General features: G+C 53.0%; 1 protein-coding gene across 2 annotated transcripts; it reads right to left on the bottom strand.

Moving 5' to 3' along the window:
* Positions 1-635: 635 nt before the first annotated feature.
* On the bottom strand, positions 636-19,734 carry COPG1 (COPI coat complex subunit gamma 1). 2 transcript variants are annotated; one of them, XM_062636459.1, is made up of 24 exons: positions 19,662-19,734; positions 15,942-15,994; positions 15,104-15,184; positions 14,923-14,994; positions 14,524-14,603; positions 13,650-13,725; positions 13,404-13,496; positions 12,986-13,072; positions 12,712-12,869; positions 11,986-12,119; positions 11,204-11,271; positions 10,280-10,468; positions 9,747-9,842; positions 8,169-8,412; positions 7,736-7,811; positions 7,296-7,399; positions 7,062-7,187; positions 6,553-6,621; positions 6,066-6,208; positions 4,604-4,775; positions 3,546-3,643; positions 2,133-2,271; positions 1,425-1,523; positions 636-899 (listed from the first exon to the last, which is right to left on the bottom strand). In XM_062636459.1, exons 1-24 carry the CDS (start codon positions 19,687-19,689, stop codon positions 769-771), a joined length of 2,616 nt encoding a protein of 871 aa, XP_062492443.1. In that variant the 5' UTR covers positions 19,690-19,734; the 3' UTR covers positions 636-768. The 2 variants fall into 2 exon arrangements, with proteins under 2 accessions (XP_062492443.1, XP_062492433.1); XM_062636449.1 differs by lacking the exon at positions 19,662-19,734 and adding an exon at positions 19,051-19,131.
* Between the last annotated feature and the right edge of the window lie 77 nt (positions 19,735-19,811).

Below are 19,811 nucleotides of genomic sequence, written 5' to 3'. Positions count from 1 at the left end.
CAGCGGCCGGGCTCCGCCCCGCGGGGAGGCGGGTGCGGGCGGGCAGGCAGCGGCTCCGCCTCCTCGGGACAGGATGGGAGCTGGGGCACGGCCGGGGGGGCTGCAAGGGCTGGAGCCCCTCTGCTCTGGAGCCGGGCTGAGAGAGCTGGGCTGGGTCAGCCTGGAGAAGAGAAGGCTCCTGAAGGGGAGACCTTAGAGCAGCTCCAGTGCCTAAAGGGGCTGCAGGAAACCTGGAGAGGGGCTTTGGACAAGGGCCTGTAGGGACAGGCCAAGGGGAATGGCTTTAACCTGCCAGAGGGGAGACTGAGATGAGCTCTTAGGCAGAAGCTCTTCCCTGTGAGGGTGCTGAGGCGCTGGCACAGGGTGCCCAGAGAAGCTGTGGCTGCCCCATCCCTGGCAGTGTTCAAGGGCAGGCTGGACACAGGGGCTTGGAGCAAGCTGCTCTAGTGAGGGGGTTGGAACTGGATGAACTTTAAGGTCCCTTCCACCACAAGCCAGGCTGGGACTCTATGAAATGAGTTTATCTGAATGACATCAAATGGCCAGGAAGCAGCTGTCACAGCCCAGACTGGCCTCTCCTCCCGAGCTCCAGAGACAGTCCTATGCCAGGACAAAGCACACTGTAAAACCAGAGCTTTAAAAACACCTTTATTTTATAGACAGCCCTGATCCAGCCTCACTGCACCGAACACAAGAGCTGCTGCAGGGAGCGTGGCCAGAAGCAATGCCCACAGGGTTCAGTGCTGGGACAGTCCTGGAAGAGGGGCTTTATCCAACCGAGGCCATGATCACATCCACTGGGAGCTCCTCCACGCTGCGGGCAGTGACCTGCATCGTCACCGTGTCCGTGAGGACGAGCCGGGACCGGACCAGGAGGTTATGACCCCCCCGGAACACACCTGGGAGGGGCAGCGGGAGGGAGACAATGAGCACGAAGGGAGAGCACATCTTGGGCCTCCCCTTTGAGCCTGAACATGAACACTGCAGCTTCCCCCCCCCGCAGCCTTGCTGATCGCAAGACCCCTGAGCATCACTTCCCTTTCTCATCATAGCAGACCTGGGACTCCTCCTGCTGTGAGCCTCCTGAAGGCCAAGTGTGAAATGAACTAACCCCAGCCGAGAAGAGACCCAGACTGCCCCATCACCACCAGTTACTCATCCCAGAGCTCCAGTACCCCTTGATCCAGGCTTACTCCAAACCAGGATGCCACAGATGACAAAGACAGCAAATTCCACCTTGCTGAAGCTGATCCCAACCCCTGCTGTATGCTTCCAGAGACAGAACCCATAGCAGGACAAGCCTCCAGCTCTCATGGGGAGCACAGTGGGCTCCCTCAGATGCTCCTGCTCGAGTCACTGCAGGCAGCTCTGTGTGATACCCACCCCCCACCCCTCCAAGGTGCTGCTCCCCAGCCCACAGGTACCTGCCAGGTACAGCGTGTGTGAGTTCTTGTTCTCCGGCACCTTGTCCGAGCGCTCGCAGGGCTGCATCCCCAGGAACTTCACGATGTTGCTAACGGCCTCTGTGAAGAAAACAGAACAGGCTCCACACCACAGGTATCATAACAGGGACACAGAGAACACCCAGAGGTGACCCAAGCCCTCCCTGCACATCTGGGTTCATGCTCCTTGTCCTGAGGGACACACAGCATTGGCCAGTATGGCTTCTGGAGGCAAAAGCAACATTAAACTCCACCCCCACCAAGCAGTTCTGTATCTGATGCAGCAAAAGTGCAACAGAAAGTTGATGGTGAATGAGTCAGACCAGCAAGGAAACAGAGTGAAGCTGGGTGCACCTTCCTGCACAGCCTGCTTGCTTCTCTAAGGTGGATGCAGAAGGAAGGAGACATCCTGCAGGAGACACAGGTCTTCAGGAGGGATCTGAAAGGCCTCAGGGAAGGTCTGTCTGCCTGGGATGGTAGAGTGCAAGACGCTCTCCCGCCTCCCACAATCCAGCCTCGTCCCCATAGGACTCAGAATACTCTTGGGTTTTTGAGGCCTGAGCTAACTTGTTATTACAGTAACTGCAGCTCTGCATTTAACAATTGTGAAGGGATCTGCCCCAGCAGCCTCCCCGTGAAGGAAGCTGAAGGGAGCCAGAAGGAATATTAAGAGCTCAGACGCCCCCTCACCTTCCAGGGTTTTAATAGCAGACAAAGTAAAGGTCTCTTCCTTTTCATACTCGTCTCCCACTTCATCCCAGGCTGCTCCGAAGTTTGGCTTCAGAACCCGCTGGATGTGATCGGCCACTGTGACCTCCAGGTCCTCGAGCTGGTGGTGGAAGGGGTCCAAGTGAAACATGGTTGTTCTTAACCCTGCTCTCTGCAGAGTGGACTTTGGAGCAGATGCCCCAAGAGCTGGTGGATGCAGGAGAGGGGCTCCATGCACGAACACATCAGAGCAAGCCCTGCTTGGCCTGGAATTTCCTGGGTTTACAAAGCCAGTTCACGTGCTGAGCACAGGCCTTGGCCTGGCACAGATCAAAGTACAGACTAAAGTCCAAAACAGGGAAAAACCCCAAAAGCTAAGAGACAGCTGCTTGTGCTCACACAGATGCAGTATTTGCTTCCCTGGAATGCCCTAAGCTTCTGGTTTGCCCTCCTGGTTTATCCTTTTGTAGGCTGAAGTACAGCAAGGCACTGGCAGATGCCTGCCCTCATCTAACACTGGGTGCTGGGCTGCTGAACTGCTGCAGGTACCGAGGGGCTCTCAGCACAGAGCAGGCCAGGCACCCCCTGCATTCATCTCAGCAGCCACTGCAGGGCAGGGAGAATCTCCTGGTTCGAGCTGGAAGAGTTTTAATTATCACTCGAATGCCCTGGTGACTGGTGGGAAGCAAAGAGGGGTTAACCTTGCACATTCCATTGGGAAAACCCTCCCCCTCCTGTGACTCACTGCACAGCAGTGCCTCTGATCAGGCTGCAGCTGCTACAGGAAATACACACAGAAAACAGCCCCTGGAGCTAACAGGCAAGCTGAGGTAGTGCCACAACATTCCTCCCTTTCCCAAGGGTAAGCACCACCCACTGTGAGTCAGTCCCAGGTTCTGACCAAGCACAAGTTCAGCTTCTTCCTTGGTAGTAAACCAGCCCACCTCGAAATGGCAAAGCCTGGAAGAGAGGTGCTTCTGCAGCATCCGTGCCAGAGCAAGGGGGAAAACCCCATCATCCCCAGAGCAAGAACAAGGATGGCAATCTCCTAGTATCAGGCAAGCCACCAGGAGTCAAGTGTGACACCAGGAGAGCAACTCGAAACTAAAGATATCAAACAGCCCTTTATCCTCCACAAACCTCCTGCAATTGCTGGAGCCCCTAGGGAGCAGGCAGCCCAACCTGGAGGACACACCATGGCTCCCCAGAACAGGCATCCTGCATAATCAGGATACTCCAAATGAGCAAACCCACATCTGCACCCTGGGACAGACCCCACAGACAGCAAGAACCTCTTCACGTGATGCTGCCCACATCAGTGTCAGGGTCACATCACTGCTCACAGGGATCACAAACCCCTGACAGTAGCAATAATTTGGATGACCAGCTCCTTACCACATACTCATCCTCGTAGCCCTCGTCATCGGTCTCACCCGTGTTGGGATCACAGTCCTTGACAGTGAACTTCATCATGCAGCTGAAGGTACAGGCCACTGCAGGTGGGGAGGCAAAGGCAAAGCTCAGTTACCACCAGTCCTGTGCTTCCCTGTGACACAGCAGGGCTGGGAGATTTGGGGAGCTGGGTTCTCCCCATCACTGTCAGCAGCACAGGCTTAGCCAGTGACTCAGAGGGCTCTCCAATGGTTTCTGGCTCTCCAGGACAAGGTATTTATTTGTAATATGAAGGCCAGCAGACAGAGATAAAGACAGGCTCAGGATGGTTGTACAAACCTATAATCCTCAGATTAAGTGCTACTACTGATGAACCTCAGGTTGTGTTGGGAATACTAACCTTCTCCTGTCACTGCCTCCTGGAGAGGCAAGATCCTTACCCAGGGATGGTTGCTGCACCTCTGAAATGAAAGCACCTTGCACTGCACACAGCAGCTGATGAACAGCAGAGGAAGCAATGACTTGTCCCTCTGAAGATGGGCACTGCTGGGTGACCAGCAGCAACACAGAGATGAGCACTCCCAGGACACAAACCAAGGAGACCAAAGCACAGGCAAGGCCTGGTTCTGGCCAGTGACAAATGAGGGGATGTTCACTGCAGACAGACATCCCTGGAATTCCAGCTGTCTGAAACACCCCTTGGCTATTCAGAGCCTCTGGGCACCTGCAGCACTTTACAAATACCAGGCTCCCCACACACTAACACAAATACTAGATCAGCTAAAGGACATGCACAGGACATTAAGCAGAGAGCTGAACACTCATCTGCCAGCTCCCACAGCCTGACTTGATAGCACTGCAGCACAAGAGAAGCAGGAGAGGAGAAGGGAGGCCTGACAGCCCCAGGCAGCAGGGGAAGTCATGCTCAGCATCACTCAGGGCTGCACCCACACAAGGGCTATAAATATCTGGCTCGGATGCAAGGTAGAGCGTGTGGGGGTGAGCAGCAGGGTACACTTAACTGGGGGATGTCAGGCAAGCAGAGAGGGCAAACTGCTCACCTGCTGTAGGATCCTCCTCAGACAGAGCCACCAGCGTGTAGCAGGTTCCTGGCTGGTTGTACACCAGGGTTTTGGCAGGGACGTAGCCAATGACCTCATAGCCTTCAATCGGCTCCATCTGCACAGTGACATTCTCCAGGATCTGGTCGTTCAGGGTGTTGGTGCAGTCAAACTGAAGAGGGAAGGGGAGAGCAGCAACAGCTTGAAGCTGCTTGCTGTGGTTCTGACACTCACCTCAGGCAGTGGGAGCACGGTGGCTGCTCCCAAACCCCCGCTCCTTGTCTCAGCAGCATACCTCACATCAGTGGCTGCTCACAGGGCTCCTGGGCCAGCTTAGTCACAGAGCCACTGACTGACAACTGCTCCTTTAAATGTTTCAGGGGAGAAACTGAAACCACACAGGGGACCCCAGTGCTCCAGCAAACTTCTTTTTTTAAAAGAAACACCACAGAGCCCATCCAATGAACTATCCAATGCTGCCCTCTGCAACCCAGGCAGGAGCAGAGATTCAGCAAGGGTACAGATGTGTCAGCTTCTGCCCATTTCCTTTCACCAGCCAGCTGGAGCTTTATCCTCTAAGTGTACTTTGTCCTTTCCCCCAGGGATAGTAATTCTCAGGTTAACTCTTTGCTGTATGGCAACGGGTGCTGTGCTACCTGCATCTGCTCACTTGATGCTACAGGAACACAGTGCCCCACAGCAGACAGGCAGATGATCCTTTGCACAGCTCAAGCCAGGGGCAGTTTGAGCAAGTTTCAGCAGCCCCATGGTTTCAGCAAGACTGAACTTGCTGATCAGACTTTGTTCTGGCTGCAGTGACACATCACTTAACCTCATACAACTGCATCTGGTGGATGGACAACAGAAACACAGATCGGTCCCTGCGAGGACTGTGTAAGCAGTTCTGAGCTCTGGAGGAAGGAGCTGGCTAAAGACAAGACTTTGCTGCTCACAGCTGTGCAGGACTCGCTGTGCCTCCATCTCCCCAAGGCCCAGGCAAAGATGCTGGCACATCACTCCTAACATCTCACATGCAGCAGACAAGGCCAAGAAGCACCAGCAACAAAGGTTAAACCAAAACGTAGGAATGAAGAGCTTTCCCCTCCACATCTCTTTCTTGGGTGCCCTTTTTAGCCTCTCAGACACAATAAGTTTCACTCTTTTATGCCCAAAAACACATGCTTGAGGGCCCCGAGCACAGAATACAGCTCCCCTGCCCAGTGAGAACAGCCATATTTAGTGCTTGATCTGACTGTACCTGTAAGCACTGCCCAGCCACACACATGCTCCCCAGTTCATTTTTCCTGGGGCTCTGCACACTGGATGAGAAGCTACAGACACCCCCCTTGCAGTGATGGGCTCTGAACACATATCCCTGAGCTGTTTCTTCCCAGTGGAGCTTTTAGGCAGACAGGAGCTCGGTTTTGAGCATCTTGCAGCGCCGCAGGCCAGAGCCACTCACCTGGAACACCATGTGGCTGACAAAGGTGTGCTTGGTGCAGCGAACCACGTACTCCGTCTCCAGCTCTGTCAGGGCAACGGGCTCTGGAGAAGACTTGAAGAGTGGGCCCAGGCCCTGGAACTCTGGGATGGCCCCCAGTTGCTCTGAAACAGAGGACATGGAAACCATTGCCTTCCCCAACCCACAGGAGGGAGTCAGCAGCTTCAAAGCCTGTGTTAAAGCTGCCAGAGGTTGCTGCAGCAAGGAACTGTCCATCAAACATCCATAAACCTTCACCAGGGACTAAAAATAAGGCAGAATTATCCTTTGCCCACATCCACTGCAAGACAAAGAACATGCCTGCAGGTGCCCCCACCCCAGGAGCAAACAGTTCATTTAGAGTGGGGACTTTCTGTCACTCTGAAAGGAGCTGGGCAGGAGGCAGAGGGGCTGAGGCAGGCTCAGCAAGAGGGGGCTGAGGCATAGGAGAGGTCTTGCGTCAGTTTACCTTGGAATATTTCTTGCCGTGTTGCTGCCACCTTCTCTGGCTGTTTGACCACAGCAACGGGGGCATTCTCTGAAAAAGAGAACATTTAATTTATTTATAAAAAATAAACAACCCCAGAAGATTTGCAAGTGAAGACCAAGAAGCAACTGAATCAGGAAAGAGATCAATGTTTGGAGATGGATTTGGCTGAGGAAAGGAAAAGAGCTCATCTCTCATCTTGCTAGGGACTAGACAGCTGCATTTTGCTTCCTAAACCCCTCTGGAACTGCAGCAGCTCCAGGGGGGATTACCAACTATTACTATTATTAGCAGTTGGACTAAACCGAAACATTAATGTGGGAGCAACCAGATTTGCTGGCCTCAGTCTTTACAGAAGATGTAATCCCACACCATTCAAACAGGATGGAGATCAGCAGTTCCCAGCAAGCCCAATGCAGTCTGTTGTCTGAGGGCTGGAGTGCAAGAGAATTATCAGCAGGCTGGACCAGCGTTCAGGGAGTGCTCCTCACCTGTCCTCTGCTCGATGACAGGAGCTGTTGCCAAAGGAACGGATTTCAAGTCAAAGGGTTTCTCAGAGGGCTCCAGGGTGTACTGGTGCAGAGCCCTCTCCAGGCCAGGGATGGACACTGTCAACCCTGCAGCCAGAACACACAGGTAGGTCATCAAAAGCACAGCCAGTGCTCTGTGTCACCTGTTAAGCCAGGGAACAGGTACAGCCTTGCTCTGAGGAATTCCTGCATTACCATTCAGGATGTACCCAGCATTGAGGGCTTTCTGCTTCTGCTCCAGAACATTCAGGTAGAAGGTGGCTCTGTCTCTCACTTCGTTGTCATCATCCATCACACACCTGAGGGGAAAGTGGAAATCTTCCTTCAGTGCAAGGCAGCAGAGTCCACGTGAATGAATCCAGGTGACTAAGTGACTTCCCAGGGCCAGAAAGAACATGCCATAGGAAACAACCACCAATCTACTAGTAATTGTATTACAACAGCAATCATCTGCCACATGTGGTTTCATTCCACTTTGCTGTGCTGAATGCAGCTGTGATCCCATCCCAGGTAACCACTGCACCTTCTCAGATCCAGAGCTGCAGAAGGCTAGACATGCATGGGGATGCTAACAAGCTCTCAAGCGCACCGGGGTTTTCACCCAGGATGTTGAGAAACTCTGAGGTATAACTCACCTTTTCAGTAACACCAAGATACTGGGTAACATCTCCTCATTCTGGGCTCCAAACTTGGCCAGGGCACTTACAGCACCTGCAGCACAAGTCATGAAAACAGATTTAGAAAGCAATCAACTGAAGTTTCCTGGCCTTGAAAAAATGCCACATCAGAGAGGCTAGCACTGGTAATGCATTACTGTGACCAGGAAGAGACAGGTGTATCACAACAAAGTGCCTGTAAACCCTCCCTGTCTGGTTTCAGAGGCACTGCATCTCCCTCCCCACTCGCAGCTGCAGGCCACCTCTTCCATCAACACCACTGCAGGATCTCTGCTATGTAAAAAGATCTGCTCAGGACTAGATCAAATCACAATCCTCAGATCAGAGGATTCACACACTGCATTTCCCAAAGGCCCATCATCAGGCAGACAGCTTCCCATCTGCCTCTTACCTGCCCGCACTTCCTCGTGCTCCAGGACAACCCTGTTGTAGATGAAGCGGATGTATTTGGAGGGGTTGTTGGTTTTGGGCCCTTCCTGCCCCAGGAGGTGCAGGATCCGTGTGGCCAGCACTGTGAACTCGCAGTCCTCAATGAACTCGCAGAGGTGAGACAAGCCGGTCTCCTTGCTCTCCGAGTTCTCCTCGATGATGCTGATGATGCAGTCCACGATGGCTCGCTTGTACTCAAAGCCACCCTAAGGAGCAAGGGGGAACTGCTCAGCTGGTGGAAATCTCTGAAGTGTTTGAGACTCTGAACTGGCCAGACAGGAAAGCATTTCCTTCACTAGGTGCCTCACACTCACTGCTTCTAAGCTGTGTTTTGACAGGAGAGGGGCAGTGATGCTGCCCCCACTTCTGACCCCATTTACATCCAGAGATGTATTCAGCTAATATTCAAGCTTTCTTGCCAGCTCCTATCAGGATGGCTGCAGTGAAGAAAAACGAGAGTAAAAGAATCTATCCACCTGATACCTCCTTCAAAATCCTCCGCTGCTACAATCAGTGCACAAAAACAGCCATATGGGAGGAGAAAAAAAACAACACCAGACATTTGAGGATGAATCACGAGAGAAATATATTAAGGATCATACCTGCCACTGCACGACCCAGCAAACAGCCCCATCAGTATGGGAAGACAGGCAGGCAATCCCTGCCAAGCACAGTCCTACCCCAAAGTGTGTTAATGCTCAGTTATCTTCAGACAGTGTTTACCAGTGTCCTCGATACACACCAGGGGATTAAAGTGCACTGTCCTCTGCCAATCACAGTGCTGGGTATTGGGGGTCTTTCTGGAGCTACTTTGGGTTTTATAAAAGCTTTAAACCAGAATGGTCTGAACAGAGAAGCCACATTCAGAACAATACCATCCACCCACAGAAAACCTGGGAATGGAGAATGGTGCATTTGTCACAGGAGCAAACGAGATGCTCCAGTTTGCTCCCAGACAAGAGGCTGGCATTGGCAGAAGTGATGTCCGAGCAGGCAGTGGTGCCAGCTGTGCTCTGGGCATGTCAGCCAGGTTACAAACAGCCTCAGCAAGCCTCTGCAAAGCTGCCTTTCTGCCATTTATGTCTGACTGAATGCAGAGAATGGTTGTAGGTCCTCGTGATCCCTCCACTGCCACAGCACAGAGAACAGAACAAAAGTGCTCCAATGTCATCAATAAATAGGTTGCTTTCAGATCTTTGTGTACAAGACAAAACTTCTTGGAATTTGCTGTCAAAGTATAAAAGAAAGCTGGTTCAGATGTGGAACAGACAGGAGCTGCCAACAGATCTGCTGCTGCCTGCATTTGCTTTGAGAGCTAATAACCCCCAGGAAAAATCAAAGAATGAAAACCACAGTACAGCTATGCCTGTGCACAGGACCATGGTGCACAGCTGGCCACTGCTGCCGGTTAGCTGCAAGCCTTTAGAGAGGCTCTTACCAAGTGCTGTGCAGTAAAAACTGGGCTCTCACAGGGCCCCAGTGCACTCCTGCAGCTCACACACACCAGCAAGAAGCACAAAGCAGTGTCCTGCACACATACCTCTTCCCGAAGCATAGTGAAGAGGAAGTTCATGAGGACAGCGTGCTTGCGAGGGTACTTCTGACACAGCGCGTTGATGGCCTGCACCACTACCACCTGCAGCAAAGGGGGACAAGGGAAAAGGGATTCTGTTTCACCAGGCAGGATAAAACAGTTGAATTGTGTCAGTTCTGTGTTGGTCCCCAGCCTTGAAACTATGGTTTTGCCTTTACTTATCCAACAAATGCTGTCCCAGGAGGTAAAATCCTAGGGACTGGAGGAGACTGACCGTTATGTACAGGGCAGCCCCTAGCAAAAGCCCACACGGGAAAGAAGAAAGAGAGATTTAATTCTTAATGGGCTTTCCCCAGAAGAGAGCGTGTGACTTTGGAGTTGGGTGCTGTGTGACCAAGGCATGGCTTAGGCTGATAGCCTCAGATTCTTTCTCCTCACTGCAAACACTCTGTGGCTCCTGGCAGCAGCTCCATGCAGGTTCCAGGGTACATAGACATGGAGCTTCTTCAGGAATCTGCATTTCTCTCCTCTTTCCCTACCTTGAACTCATCCGAGATCTCTGACATGAAAGAGGAGATCTGCTTCATGAGCCGGTCGATGCTGCTCTCACTGCCAGTCTTCAGCAGCGTGGTGATGGCCAGGGTGGCAATGCTGCGGTTGGAGTCCGTCACAAGGTTCTCCAGGTCCAGGTTACAGGCAGTCACAGCAGATGGGTGCTTCATGGCCACCTAGAGCAGAGAAGGAAGAGTGGAAATCACTCAACAGACCCAAAAGGCCCAGCTGGAAAAACCCACCAAGTCTCTATAGGCTTTCACTCCTTGCTGGAAAATAAATGCTACAGACTGCACATGAGGCTCATCCCAGACAAACAACTAAGCTGAGGTTAAAGTAACCAGTTATTTCTTCCTGCAGATCTGCATCTCTTGTTGCAAGAGAAGCAACAGTAATAAACAACCTTTTACTATTTTTAACTTGTTCTCCTCTACATATTATGAAAAGAAAGCTCTGAGCTCTCCACAAAAACGGAGCGAGCCTTGCTGTGCAGAACAGCTCGGTGGGTGGAAGCACAGCAGTTACAGACACTGACAGTCTGTTTCTTCTTTAGAGCTTATGGGGTCAAAGGAAAAGCTGCAGCATGGATTGTCACGGCACAGGCAAGAAGCAGCAGCAAGGTTTGATCCCTGTTTCACAAGGGGCTCCTTCAGCACGGCAAGCTCAGAAGGGAAAGCAGTAACACATAAGACCAGTGACACTCTCAGAGAGACCTGTGATGGTGATTGCCTTTTTTTGCCCCCTCTCCTTCTGTAAAATGTTCTTTGAGGCTTTATTCCACACCAAAAGCAATGAAATGTGAGGCTGCAGCCCAGGGTAGAGGTTATTCCCACAAAATCATCACAGAATCATCCCCCCTTTCTCCTGAGTTCTGCACTTCCCTGCACATGGGAACCTCTCACAGCTCCTACCTTGTTGAGAGTCCGGACAGCTGCATACCTCAGTGCTGCTTTGGGGGAGCTGCAGAACAGCTGCAGAACTGCAAGGTGGGAAAACCAATAAAGGCAGATGTTCAAGCAACCCAGTACTGAGAAGTGCTCATACCTAGAGCAAATGCTTCAAGAGAGACAGCTGCAAGTACGAGACAACTAGGAGCATGCTTAAGCAGCAACTGGGAATTCATCATCTTCCTCCCCATTGTCCCCCTTTGCCACACATCCCTGATGACAACTTGTTCTTACCCACGTCCCTCTGCTCCCACAGTGCTGCTGTCTTTTGCAGGATAGCCAACTCCATCACCTTTAATCTTTGATCAATTTGAAACACTGCCCCCCATTCCTATGTTTCTGTCTCAGGACTGGCCTATGAAGGGCACCCTCCTGGTGCAGAGCTGACACAGCCTTCTCACTGCCAACAGCTCCAGCTCAGTGAACGTCTGGACTGGACTGAGCTGGGAAGGCAGGACCCCAACACCCTGGCTTCTTGCACAGTTGCACTCAGGGAGATTTATCAGTTAGAATTCAGCCCCATTTCAAGACCCCTCCAGTAGCCCATACTTGAACACACCAGGCAAATACCTTTACAGGAGCAAAGCTATTCACACACACCACAGGCTCTCAGCAGCAGCATAAAGCAATAAAGGGCTGGGCAGCATTACAAGCCTGAAACTACACAAGGTCCTTGTTTTCTGGGGCAATCTGGAAGTGTCACCACTGCAGGCTCACAGCCCCCTCACCTTGAGGGCCATATTTACCTGAGACAGCCGGAGCCAGCTCTTTGGCCGTGCAGCTGGGCAGGTTCACGATGGCAGATGCAGCTTCATAGACCACCATCTCGTGCTTGTTCCTCAGGCAGCTCTCGATGAAATCAAACAGGGGGCTGTCACGGCTAGGGGGCAAAAACCCCACAAGAATGAGTTAAACCAAAAGGAGCTAACAGACATAAGGAACCCAGCAGCAAACAGGCAGGTCCCAGAGGCTGTGGGAAGGTAAAAGCAACCACAAATCCACTATCCCTGGATTTTGCAGTGGTCATTGCACCACACTTAGAGCGTGCTGGGGCTGGAAGTCAGGCTGCCTTCAGAGAAGGCACCCTGTGCCTTACAGGCTGAAGGGGATCTCCTTCATCCCTCACACACTAAGAGCTGACTGTCCACACCACAAGTCTTATCCTGCAGGAAGCCACGCTGCATACATGGCAGCCAAATAATAACAGAAGACAAAATGAGACAGCTGTTCTTTAGTGAGATATCCTATGCAAAACAGTCCGAACTAAGAAAGTATTCAGTGTGCAAGCATAGAGACGAGATTCATAGAAGCCATCTCACAACTACCACGAAAGCATCCTTCATAATAACAGAGTAGAAGCTGCATGCTGATCTTCAAAGACAGAAATAATTGCCCTGATGAGATGACAACTGAGCCAGCAAGAGGAGATAGAAGCACGACCTGAGGAAACGCTTCCAGCAGAGCCCCCTCACCTGCCAGCCTCCTCCTCCAGCAGCTTGCTGGCTACTCGAATCATCATGCAGTAGGCAAAGGGTGACTTGAGGCCATGGCGTGTGAACTTGCTGAGCATCTTGTTGACGGCCAGGCGGTCGTTCTTGCGCACGTGGTACAGCAAGCCCAGAGCGTGGTACTGCACAGGGAAAGAGACTGTCACAAACCCGTGGTGTACTCTGCCCCCTTCATCCTCTGCTGCACAGGCTGGCACCCACTGCTTGCTATTCCCCGTGTTGGTGAAGGGTTTCCCACCTGCACCATGATGTTGTCACTGGAAGCTGCCTCCTGAGCCTCATTTACCCAGCGTTTCACCACGTCATAACTGGTCTTCAGCAGGTGCTGGTGGGAGAAAAAGCAACAGATAACCCATGACAGGAAGGGGGAAGCGTTGGGAATCGCAGCTCATAGTAAGCAACGAGCCTTCCCCCATGAGGGTGCTGCTGGCAGCACCTTATAGAAGAGTGAGGGATCAGCCTGCAGAGACCCAACCATTATGGCTGCAGCCTCAAGAGGCTCATAATCTCCCACAAAATCAGTGCCAGTCCCTCAGTTCACAAAGAGAGAAGCAGCAGCAGTGACACCCTGAAACTCCCAACATCTCCAGTCCCACCACAGCCAAACACTTCCCAGCCTGAGTGTCCCTGCGGCCCGCCCTGCAGGGATTACATACCAGGGAGGACACCAGAGCGGAGCTGGACACGCTCGGCACTTTGTCCACGATGGCTTGCTTCATGTAGCGCTCGATGGCCTGCAACATGGTGCTCTGCAGGGAGAGGGAAACCACAGCTCAGAGGTAAAGCCATTGGGAGTGTGAAAGGGGAGATGCACAGGCATGAAAAGCAGAGAGGGAGCTGGAATGGGGGGAAGTAGGGAAAGTGAAGGGCTCAGGGCTGCCCAAGGGAACAGCAGCACTTACATCAGTGATCTGACAGAGCGCTCTCACAGCAGGGCCGCGGTAGTTGTCATCCTTCCCAGTCATGTCTTTGGTTAGGCTGGTTGGAAACAGGAAGCTCTCAGAGCTGCGGTCCTAAGCAGAGCTCACACAGAGCAGGAGGCAGCCAGCACCACAGCTCAGTGCCAAACAGGCGGCTCAGGAAGGAGGAAAAGCCAGCACTCGGGTTCCAAGCCCAGCAGCAGGCTGTGTGGGCTCCTGAGCACCGAGCAAAGCCAGAGCACACACACAGATATCACTGAGGCATTTGCCTGCATTACTGAAGGCTCATTCCTGCCCTTTCCCCAGGGTCCTGGTCAGTGTGAGACCATCTGTGAAGGGATGGGAGTTCATCACATCACAGCACTTGGCTCACACCCTCAGGCTCCTGTCTCCCCACACCAGCCTTTCAGTGGCATGATCAGCAATTCAGGAACAACTCACAGGGAATTTTACTCCTAGGTGAAGCTGCACCCCTGTGCTGCTCGGGGAGCAGTAAACCCTTGTCTACCTGCAGAAAGCCTGGGGATTTCTGCCAGACATCTACTAAAAGCTTTAAGGCATCTAGACAGGGAAGTAGGATTTAATGAAAGGGGACAAACCATCAGTGCTGCCATACCATGCAATCAAAAGATACCATCCAAACACCCATGGGCATGGGATGTGGGGACACAGCACAGTTCACACGCATCACTAGGAGCTCAGCATCCATACTTTAATGGCCTCTTTTAAAGGAAAACGCCTCACCAAGGGCATTCCCTGTTCTCACCCTGCTTAGGGACAAGTTATCTGCAAGAGGCTGGACAGGCACTGCTGGAGGGCACGTGAATATGACAGTAAGAAAAGTGAAGTGACTGACCTGCTGGTAACAATGATCACATCTTCTGCAATCGAAGACATCTCCTTGATAGTCAGGTAACACATCCTGCGAAGAGTTGGCTGACAAGGAAAGAGGGAAGACAGACATTAGCTGGGAGGATCCCAGATAGGAAGGGATCTCAGTTTTCCCTGCTTCTATTGTGAAGATCAAGAAGAACCTGATACCTTCAGGGAGCCTCAGTGCCCATGTGTAAAACATGTACAAGCCCCCTACTGTAACAAAACACCTCTTCCTCATTCTACCTGTCCCACCCAGATCAGGCAGCTCCAGGCAGGATGGAAATGCTGATTGCATAAAAACACAGATCTCCAGGCTGAAAAAGACACTGTTGACAGCTTGTCCCATCAGGCAAATACAGCAGAAAACAAGCAGACTTACATCATTGGACTGGAACAGCTTTGTCATAGCAAAGAAGGATTCTGTAGCTTCCATGACACCAAGGTGCTCCCCCTAGAAGACGTTTGGAAGGAAGGAAGGAAATGCCAGTTATCATAACCAGCTTTGGGCCTGCTGCATGTGTTGGTGTAGATTCTATAGGTGTGGATTCTCTCTCCCTTACCTGGTTTATGAGATACAGGATCTTTGTGAGGATATGAGCACATTTTCGTGGGTTTATGGGAGTCTCATTAAACACTCGTGCCTGGAAACAAAGCACAGGCAACACTGCTGGCACCAGTACCCCTCACAAACACCACCCTGTCTGGTCTTGGCCACTGATACAAACACCACAAGGTATGGCAAGATCCTTAATGACTTTGGATCAGATTCTCCTTAATTCCTGCTAAACAGTTGTGTCTACAGCCTGGCATTGCGATTCCAAGTGCAATTAAGGTTTAAAGGCCAGATCCTCATCACACTTGCCCTCCCACCAGTCTGGCCTGTGTGCTAGCTCTGGCTGTGTGAAAGATGCACATGAGCCCTGCGAGGCTGACGGGAGCCAGCACCATTCACAACAACACAAGCAAAAAGACAACACAAACAGCAGGGGCTGGGGACTGAGAAGTTCATCTGCTGTCGAGCAGAAGGGCAATTCAGAGCAGATCCACAGATTACTCAGTAACCACTCACACCCTACTCGTTAACTTTGTCACCTATGAGACACTTGGGGTATCCAGGGCAAATTTCACAACTTTGCTGGTTTAGGGTGAGCTTTCCCAGGTAAGTTTATTCATTTCATCACCAGTTATAGCTCACAGTCTCTAATTTGTTAAAGACCATTCCTGCCTTCTCCCTTCCCTCCAACAATAAAACCAGAACACATAGGAGCACTGCCCGTTTCTTTCAGCAGGACTGTAACAAACCCCCTCCCTTGCTGAAAGCTCTCCAGTGGCTGACTCAAGAGAGGGAGAGACTCCATCCACAAAGGGGTGCACAGAGGAGATCTCCTGCGGGTTTACCTCTTGCAGCACTGCACTCTTCTCCAGGTGCTGGAATGGGTTGGAGCCCCCACCTGCAAAACAGAGGGAGTAAAGCTCTTTCCAGGGATAGTGCTATGGGAAAGCAACTTTCTGACCATGCCCATGCTTTAGAAACAGAGTGAGCATTTTGAGATAACTTCCTTCATGAACACCAAGCAACCAGAGCTCCCTCTTCAAAGTCCTATTCATTGCATGTCCTCATAGCAGTTAGGGGAGGCAGAGTAGACAGGACATTCTTTGGTTGCCATCCTCTGCTAGCCATGAACCTGGTAGACTGATCAGCTGTAAAGTAACTGCTCCACTGCTGTCCCCAAAGACCTGTGTGCAGCCCAGGGCTGGGAGCTCGCTGATATTAGAGCATCAGTAAGGCTTAGAAACAAAAGCTCAGCAAGGAGAGGCATCTCTTGCCAGACTGTCAAGTCAGGAGGGCTTTAGCCCTCCCTTATAGACCAACCAGGAAACCACAGGTAAAGTATTGTTGGCTCTATCTCTAATGAGGAGAACAAGAGAATGGACCAGTGAGCCTGGGCCCAGAGTAACTTCCATTGTTCCACTTAACAGAACAAATGCTATTAAATAATTAACCCCCTCACAAATTAAGGATGAGATAATCAGAGGGGAAAGCACTATCACCCTGCATGGTTTCTATTAGCTTGGCTCCTAAGCCTCTCGAGCTGTAGCCTTTCAGAAGCTGGCAGTTATGGATAAGCAGGTTTCAATTAGTACCTATGTTCTGCCTGGCCCTGGGACAAAATGCAGTGATTTCCAGCACTGCTCCAACATTTAACAAGCCTGATCTGCTGGAGAGCAAGGACACAGCTCCTGGGCCCAGCACTGACCTGACCTGGGCCTGAAGCACCCTACACTGGTGCCAGGAGGCTTTGCATGAGTGAAGCTTACACTGGAAGAGAACAAGTCTGCACTCGGGCTTCTTCCCAGATCATAAACTGCCCTCCTCTGGCTCAGGAAAAGTCTGCAAATGCAGCCGGGAGCTGAACAAAGCAGACACTTAGGTGGAGTTGAGGAAAGAAGAAAACAAGGGGAAGGACAAAATCAAGGTCTCTGGTGTGAATATGAGCCAGTTCTAGCAGAAACATGTGAACATGTTCCCAAAACCTGCCCAGCAGCACAGCATTTCCCACAGCCCAGCACGTCTATGATCCCTAAATCGGGCATGAGTAACAGAGCATCACTTCATCATCTGTCATAGCACTGAGGAGCTTGAAATACACTGCACTTCTCGGTCCTCACAAGCACCCTGTGTCAGAGCACTCTTCCATCAGAGGAGGAGGATGCCGGGAAGCAGAGGCTGGGTTCAGTCACCTCGTACCAGGTGATTAACAACAACCTGGAACAGCCACGGACCAAGCAAGGGCCTGGGAGCAATTGTGTGCCCAAAATAACATCTCCAAATGCATTGCTGAGAGCCAGTGAAAGCAGCTCATCCATGGCTACATAAAGAAGACATGGAGAGCAAAGACACAGGAGCCAGTTAAGCAGACATTCACCTCAACAGGAAGCCAGTCCTGTTAACCCTCACGTGGAATAAGCAGGGATACAAGGCCTGTAAATTAGGGGATGACATGCTCCATCTAACACCAAGAATGACAAGCACTCAGGCTGTACGTTTTGGACATACACACGCACAGGAGAAAGGCAAGCACAGCAAATGCTAAGAATCTTCATCTGAGACAGCCGAAATAGGATGAGAAGTAAAACCCAGCATCCCAGACTGGTTTGGGTTGGACCTTACAGCTCCTCCAGTTCCAACCCCCTGCCAACACCTTCCTCTAGAGCAGCTTGCTCAACAAAATGCAACAGCAAATTAAAGCACGGAAGCTGCAGCGGCAGAAGGAGAGCTCTGTGAGCGCTTGGTATGAACAAAATCAACAAGGGTCAGCACCATCAGACAAGGAAGTGCATCTCCTGCCAGCCCTGGGCACAGGCAATGCCAGTACCTTGAAGCGTGTGGCAGGTACAGATGGGTACAGTCCCAAAGGAAAAGCCAAGCACAATTCCCCTCCAACAGCCACCCCACTAAAATCTCCACTTATCAAGACTGACCGAAGGCTCTGGACAAGGAAAGCAATGGCAAAGCATTCGGTGCTCATGCAAATCAACGGCAAGCTCGGTCCCATGGAACAACCAACCACTGGATTCACACCGAACCTGTTTGCTCAGGAGGTACTGCTCTGTCACACAGAACAAGGAGCGCAGACAGCTTCACAGGGAGAGGAAAACAGCACCAGGCACAAGACAGCACTGTCCTGTCTAGCCTCGACTCTGCCTGCATTACACACCCCATAGAACATCAGCCTCTCCTTACTACTCAAGCCCGAAGCTTTGGAAGGTCAAGCAACCTCTCTGTGTGTCTTCACTGCACTCAGCCCTTCAGCTCCAGAAACACAAACCGGATTCTACTCTGCCTCAGCGCCTGGTCTGTGAGCTGGGTAACTGTGAACAGGGCTAGAACACCCCACAAGGAGTCCCGGGCTCCACACTGGGGGACGCAGCAGGTAACCTTGGTGGACTGTGTACTGCGGCTGGCCTAGCCTCCAGCTGTAGCAGTGGGAGCATGGCAGCAGCCCCCCATTGCCATAGAGGTCTCCCCTCGCAGCCCCCCATTGCCACAGGGGCCTCCCCTCGCAGCCCCCATCGCCGCACGGGTCCCCCTCGCAGCCCCCCATCGCTACAGGGGTCTCCCCTCGCAGCCCCCCATCGCCGCACGGGTCTCCCCTCGCAGCCCCCCATCGCCACAGGGGTCTCCCCTCGCAGCCCCCCATCGCCGCACGGGTCTCCCCTCGCAGCCCCCCATTGCCACAGGGGTCTCCCCTCGCAGCCCCCCACTGCCACAGGGGTCTCCCCTCGCAGCCCCCCATTGCCACAGGGGTCTCCCCTCGCAGCCCCCCACTGCCACAGGGGTCTCCCCTCGCAGGCCCCCATTGCCACAGGGGTCTCCACTCGCAGCCCCCCATCGCCGCACGGGTCTCCCCTCGCAGGCCCCCACTGCCGCAGAGGCCTCCCGTCGCAGGCCCCCGTTGCCCCACGGGTCTCCCCGTCCCAGCCCGGCTCCCCCGCGCCCCCTCACCCGACTCCTCGTCCTTCTTGTCGAACTTCTTCAGCATGGTGCTGCCGGTGCTGCCGCCGCCCCCGCCCCGTGGCACCGGTACCGGAGGGGTCGTCACACTGGGACTGGGACGGGACACTGGGATCCCTGGGGGGACGCTGGGCAGGGGAAGGGAAGGACAGCACCAAGGGAGACAATGGGGCCCCAAGAGGCACCCTGGGGCTCAACAGGGGGAGATGGGGCAGTGAGCAGGACACGGGAAGGGGGGATCCTGGCAGGGGCTCAGTGCTCCGGGAGGCAAGGGGGTGCACCGGGGAGAACCCCTCCTGGGCACGGGCATTGGTGCCCTGGAGCGTCCCTGCTGTGACACACCGGTGTTGGCTGCTCCTCCTGTCCCCGCTGCCACCGACACTCACAGACCCTGGGTGCAGCGCTGCCCAGGCACCTCCCATGCCCCAGGGCAGGCAGGAAGGCAAAGGACTCCTCACCCATCCCACCACCTCACCCCAGCCCGCCCCTGTCTGGCACATCCCCTCACCAGCTACCACAACACCGGGTGTGGGGGCACCCCAACTGCTCCCGACCCCTTCCCAAAGCCGGTGCCGGCTCCGAGGCGCGGGGGCTGCACTCACCCTGCAGCGGGTACTCCCCGAAGAGCATGGCCGTATCCCACCGCGTCCCGCAGCCCCGGCCCCGTTCGCACCTCGCTGTACTTTGCACGGGGGCCGCTCCCGCTGCCCTTATCTCCCAGCGGCGGTGAAGACGGTGACGCCGGCAGCACA

The sequence above is a fragment of the Pezoporus occidentalis genome, unplaced genomic scaffold (assembly GCF_034315485.1).
Source record: "Pezoporus occidentalis ecotype Australia unplaced genomic scaffold, CSIRO_AGI_Poc_V1 ctg114, whole genome shotgun sequence".
Classification (NCBI taxonomy): Eukaryota; Metazoa; Chordata; class Aves; order Psittaciformes; family Psittacidae; genus Pezoporus; species Pezoporus occidentalis.
This window is presented reverse-complemented; position numbering and strand designations above follow the sequence as displayed.

Bases quoted from the DNA above. Each gene is read 5' to 3' on its own strand.
- COPG1 (XM_062636449.1), bottom strand. From the start codon at position 19,087: ATGCTGAAGAAGTTCGACAAGAAGGACGAGGAGTCGG. The intron at 13,497-13,649 runs GTAAGTGCTGCT...CTCTCCCTGCAG, and splicing joins CGCTCTGTCAGATCACTGAT to AGCACCATGTTGCAGGCCAT. The intron at 1,524-2,132 runs GTGAGGGGGCGT...TTTTCTTCACAG, and splicing joins TGCTATTAAAACCCTGGAAG to AGGCCGTTAGCAACATCGTG.